General features: G+C 41.8%; 1 protein-coding gene across 1 annotated transcript; it reads left to right on the top strand.

Annotated features, from left to right (window-relative positions):
• Window positions 1-1,285: 1,285 nt before the first annotated feature.
• LOC108136416 lies at window positions 1,286-3,379 on the top strand. Its single transcript, XM_017257523.2, has 4 exons — window positions 1,286-1,614; window positions 1,994-2,160; window positions 2,236-2,474; window positions 2,859-3,379. Exons 1-4 carry the CDS (start codon window positions 1,298-1,300, stop codon window positions 2,988-2,990), a joined length of 855 nt encoding a protein of 284 aa, XP_017113012.1. The 5' UTR covers window positions 1,286-1,297; the 3' UTR covers window positions 2,991-3,379.
• The last annotated feature ends 2,010 nt before the right edge of the window (window positions 3,380-5,389 follow it).

Here is a 5,389-nt window from a genome sequence, read left to right as displayed (position 1 = left end):
AGCGGGCGTGGATGAATCTGGAGTCTGGAGTCAGAAGTCTGATGTCTGGATTCTGGCATTTATCACACACTCGGCCACAAGGGTTAAGCAATTATAGGGGCAGATGGTGACGCCTACACTGAGCGACCGAATCGATGACCAACTCGCCGAGGGAAAAAAACAACCGCAGGGATGTGGGGCGAAGAGAACTTGGCCGGAAAGATGGGCCAAGTCGATAGCAATGTGGAACGATGACGAGCCTGGTCAATGAACCATGTCGATGGGACTCAGATGGGGACCGGAATGAGTTGCCTTGCATCTGGGGCTGACACACTTCGGCCGACCGGCGCAACAAACAAATAATCAAACAAACAGACGGAGTAAACAGGCCGAAAAGAATCCCGTCACAGGTCCAAGGATCCGTCGCCCCGAAAACTCTGTCAAAATCACAAAAGCCACCATGACGCCTCACAAAAGCCGACAAAAGAAGCGTTCTCAGTGGCTGCAGATGGGCGGTCAGTGCTGTCTGCTTCTGCAAAAAATAAGAAATATAGCTGCCTTTGAAGCAAAGGTTAAGGCGTTCTTTATTGGAAACATTGTAAGAAACATAATATTAATTCTTGTTCCTTAAAGTAAACCCTTTAAGGAACAAGTTGTAGAAACTTGTTAAATGTGGGCACAAAATTTGTAGAAAGGTTACTTTTTGGACATGTTATTTATCATTATTCTTAAATATATAAACAATTTTTTGTAACTCTTTAGGCACATATTTTATTAATACAAAACATTTTTAGATATATAAACAATGCATTGTTACTTTCAGCCATATATTTGATCAATAAACAAAATTTTTAAATAAATAAACAATTGAATGTCCTTTTCGATAATAACGAAATCTATCAACAGAAATAATAAATTTCTTCAGAAAACCGCTAGATGTATTAGCCAGAATTTGTAGCCAAACTGTCATCTTTGAGTCTGAGGAGTTGCCTGATAAGGAAGGGAAATGGAGAAGTTGGGAAGTGGGGGAGTGGGGGAGTGTGGGCGTGTGGGCCACCGAAAACACTGCCAAATCATTGGCATTGACGTGCGAGCAAAAGAGGGGTTTATTATGCTGCAGAGCCAGCCTGTTGCCGGCCTTTCTTCATTTGCCACTTTCTTGTTCCTGCTCTTCGCATGGACATTTTTCATCTTTAGTGCCGAAAGGCTTCACTCGAGTGCTCTGCGTGTGTTTTCTTCGGTGGGTTCGGGTGGGTATATAAAAGGCCGCGCATTCGCCCCAATGCCACACAATCAATTATTGAATTCTGAGTGCAACATGTTCCGTTCGAAAGAGATCTATGCGGGTGTGAGAATCAGCTTCCTACTGCTTTGCCTGGCGATCCTGCTGATGCACAACCCCGTCGATGCCCGATGGACCCGGAGGCCGAGGCGCACCACCACGCCCAGGAGTACGACAAAGAATCCGGATCGCCACCAGCATGTGCACCACTGGCCACCACTGGTACCACCAACGGCCCAGCCCCAACCACATCCCCAAGTTGTTGTGGTGCAAAAACCCAGCTACACAGAGTCGAGTCCTCGCCTAATCGACAGCTTCGATCAGAGATCAATCGACGGGCAGTATGAGTTTAGGTAAGAAATGGTAAAAGAATATGGAAAAATTTGTAATTGACATGCCAAAATAAATAGACAAAAAAACTAGATTTTCAAATTCACTTTTAAAGGTTTCAGAAAGACGCTCTAACAAGAAATATTTTGTTTCCTGCTTTTAGGCACCTTCTTAAAGTGATTTAAAATCCAAAATTTTTATAGAAGTCCTACAATATAATTAATCTATATATTATTTTACAGAAGTCTTTAAATATATATTTTTGACAAACAGAAAAAAAACTTTATTATAATGATACTTGCTTCGATGAAATCCCTTTTTAGTTTTGATACGGGAAAAATGACATTAACGTTATTCAATAGTAAAAGTTATACGTATTTGTTGATGTCTTTTTTTGTGCAGATACCAGCTGGACAACGGGAACACCCGCTACGAGCGCGCCTACTGGCTGCCAGTGGGCAAGGACCTCGTCCTGGCCAAAAAGGGCTACTACTCGGTGCCTCTGCCCAATGACAAGTACTCGACGGTGTTCTACACAGCCGACCATCGTGGCTACCATGTTGACATGCGTGAGTTTCGAGCTCTGAGCCATAAGTCCCTGTCAAATCATTTTCAAACCGCTAATGAATTTATCCAAAACGCAGAGACATTATCAGAGGAGCAGCCGCTGTTGCCGCGGAACCTCGAAGTGTCCGGAATGGAGAGGGAAATGGGAACGGCAACGGGAGCGGCAACGGGAGCGGGAACGGGAAAGGGTTCCGAAATGGGCACGGGTGCGGGGTCTAAGCGAAATTCAATAAGCGACCCGGAGCGTAACGAGCTGGATATGGAAGTGGATGAGAATGTGGACGCAAGTGAAGCTGGCACCGAGCTGGTTCCTAATGTAAGTGCCACTGGGGGCTAGGTTTACTCGGAACCAAGGCCCCCTCCATATGAGTATACCGAAAAAAACGGTTTGAGGGATTTTATTCCATGACAATTAAGGGTTTTTATTATATTTTTCCTAATATTACATTAGTTTAATCATGGTCAAAACTTTACAGCTTTCTTTTCTTTGATTTTTGATAACTTAATTAATACAATAACTTTATTGAAAAACGTACTCTATATTTATTAAAATTTTTCAAGATGTTTAAATGAATTGAAAAAAAAAAACAAAAAACTAGAATTTTGTCATGTTATACAATCACTAGTTACTTGTTGATCAAATTCCATAATATCATACATTTTGAATTTTTCACTGTGCATTTCCCCCGTTTTGCTGCAGGCTGTAAACCAAGTCGAAACCCAAACCGAACCATCAACTTTGGCCAACGACATTTTGGCAACTGAAGCACCAGCCGACAGCCACGTTGAGGATGATGACGATGTTGATGATGATGAAGGCGCCTCAAACTGAAAGCCAGAACATTAGAGGACATTTCGGCATATACAGGATGGTGGATGGTGGATGGTGGATGGTGGATGAAGGGCCTGGATGAAGGGACTGGATGAAAGGACACACACACTTGGCTGAGTCGCAGCTCGCTCTACTTGCTGCAAATCAAATTGAAAACAATTGTTGCAGTCAGCAGTCGGACACAGTTGAGTTGGCCAGTAGTCACGGCATCCCAAGGAGGGGGACAAGTCAACTCGACTCCACTTAACTCCATCTTCATCTTCATCTTCATCTTGCAGTTCATGGGGAATGTGTCTCAATTGGTCGCTTGACAGCTCCTTCTAGCTCCCTTTTCCTTTTATATATGATAGATTTCTTTTTTTTTTTTTGCAATATTCAATAAAAATAAATATAGGCTATATACTTCCAGTCGTTTTTATTTCAACATTGACTTATGAACTTAAAGGGTTTTTGAAGCACAGCATATACTATGTATGTATGTAATAATATACTTACTTATGTTAGTTGATGAACGTATTAAATTTTGGTCTAAAAGACTTAAGACTTGATTCTTATTTTATGTCTCAATTATTTATTACTAAATTGGTTCTTTTGAATAATTAGTTTTAAATAAAAGTAATATTTGCTGGTTGACTGTTTTCAAATTCCTAACTTAATTGTATATATTTACAACTGTTTTGACATGATACGACATTTTAATTGTCAAACGATTTTAAAAATTAGTTTGTGAACAGAATGTAATCTTGCTTAATGACAGCTCTTAAATGACATCATGTTCAGACACCCAAACGAGGTCCATTGCAGCAATTTCAAATAGTTTAGAGGTGTCATAGCCATTTTCAATGGGCGAACCGTGTGCTGTGTGTGTGTGTGTGTGTGTGTGTGTGTGTGTGTGTGTGATGGGCAAAAGATGAGACATTATGAGGCGGCTGACAAAAACACATTCGAGCCTCAATTTGCCAGCTGCCGACGACTGTCTTTTGTGGGGCCAGGCCTTTTGGATCGCTGCCTTTGCTATGGCCACTGCCTGCACCACTGCCTGCACCACTGCCTGTGCCACTGCCTTTGCCATGGCCCCCTTTGCTGGTTTCAATTTAAATGGTTTCTGGAAAAACGACCCAAATTGGGTGGTCGCATTGGTGAAAAGGCGATGCCAGGAGATTTGTCGGCAGCAAATCGGTGAGCATTCATAAAACTTCTCCATTTCTGGCCCTCCACTGCTCTCCACTGCTTTTGGCCAACTGCATGTCCCTGTAAGACTTGGCTGCCTTCCTTCGGTTTCTCCGCAAAACACACCCACAGTCAGGTGCACATGTGCTCGTAAAATGCAGCGCACACTGGGAAAAAATAGTTGGCAAAAAGTATAAGTTGCTAGAAAAGATGGCTTTGTAAATTCCCAAATTATAGGGCATTTTTATGCGAATGTTATCTCACATGAGCTGTCATTTAATGTGTTTCTGTTTTTTTTTTGCTTTAATAGCATAAATACTAAATAAACAAATAAAATTTTATGTCGGATATAAGTTCTATATATAGCCTCGTATATGTACTATATATGGTAATCATTAATTTAAAATTAAAAATCATTTCAATTCTGTGTTAATATAAAAGACTGATTCATTTGATTCATAACCCTAGGATTGCACTTTGTTTTTCTATTTTATGTTATACAAATTCTTAATAATATGAAAATCAAAGTACTGCCCTTGAATATAAAAATTGTTCTTTTTTGATATTTATTTCGGCGAGTGTGGAGTGAATCGGGACCGAGTTCTGTGGCAGGATAACTGCAGCTATTCATTTCGCTACTAATCCAATGCGGGCCGGGATTCGGATTCAGGATTCCGGATCGTACTGGTCCTTTTGGCCCTCTCCCTCTCACTGCCCTTGACTCGTTTTGTATTTACGAGTCAGCCATGCCCACGTAATGAATGGCAGGACCTCCTGCTCCTCGGGCGTGTGAATGAATTGAGTGTGCAAATGGCTGAATGAATGAATGAACCAATGCGAATGCGACTACGAATGCTGGTGGAATATGTTTTTGTGGCCTGTTGGGGGGCGGATCGATGGCCGACGTGAGTCACGTTGCCATCTCTGGCATAAGGCATACTATATAGCCCAGCCTGCCTGCAATCCACCCTCCAAACTCACAGTTCTTTTCTTAATTTTATGTGCGTCGCCTGCATCAAAGTTTACACATTTACCACACTCACGTGAAGCTCCATAAAAGCAGCGCCATTGGGAATGAAGATTGAATGGACTTTGCACTGGATACGCAGCTCATCCCGCCCAGAACTTTCCAAGCACCCGAACACATTAGCATTTTTCAGACAGGACCGGCACAATATGATGGATTACGCATCCCCAACAAATATGTTTCACAATTTCAACGAGGATAC

The sequence above is a fragment of the Drosophila elegans genome, unplaced genomic scaffold (genome assembly GCF_018152505.1).
Source record: "Drosophila elegans isolate 14027-0461.03 unplaced genomic scaffold, ASM1815250v1 contig_149, whole genome shotgun sequence".
Taxonomy (NCBI): Eukaryota; Metazoa; Arthropoda; class Insecta; order Diptera; family Drosophilidae; genus Drosophila; species Drosophila elegans.
Note: the sequence above shows the minus strand (reverse complement) of the source record. Positions and strands in the feature narration are given on the sequence as shown.

Bases quoted from the DNA above. Each gene is read 5' to 3' on its own strand.
- LOC108136416 (XM_017257523.2), top strand. From the start codon at position 1,298: ATGTTCCGTTCGAAAGAGATCTATGCGGGTGTGAGAATCAGCTTCCTA. The intron at 1,615-1,993 runs GTAAGAAATGGT...TTTTTTGTGCAG, and splicing joins GACGGGCAGTATGAGTTTAG to ATACCAGCTGGACAACGGGA. The intron at 2,161-2,235 runs GTGAGTTTCGAG...TCCAAAACGCAG, and splicing joins TGGCTACCATGTTGACATGC to AGACATTATCAGAGGAGCAG.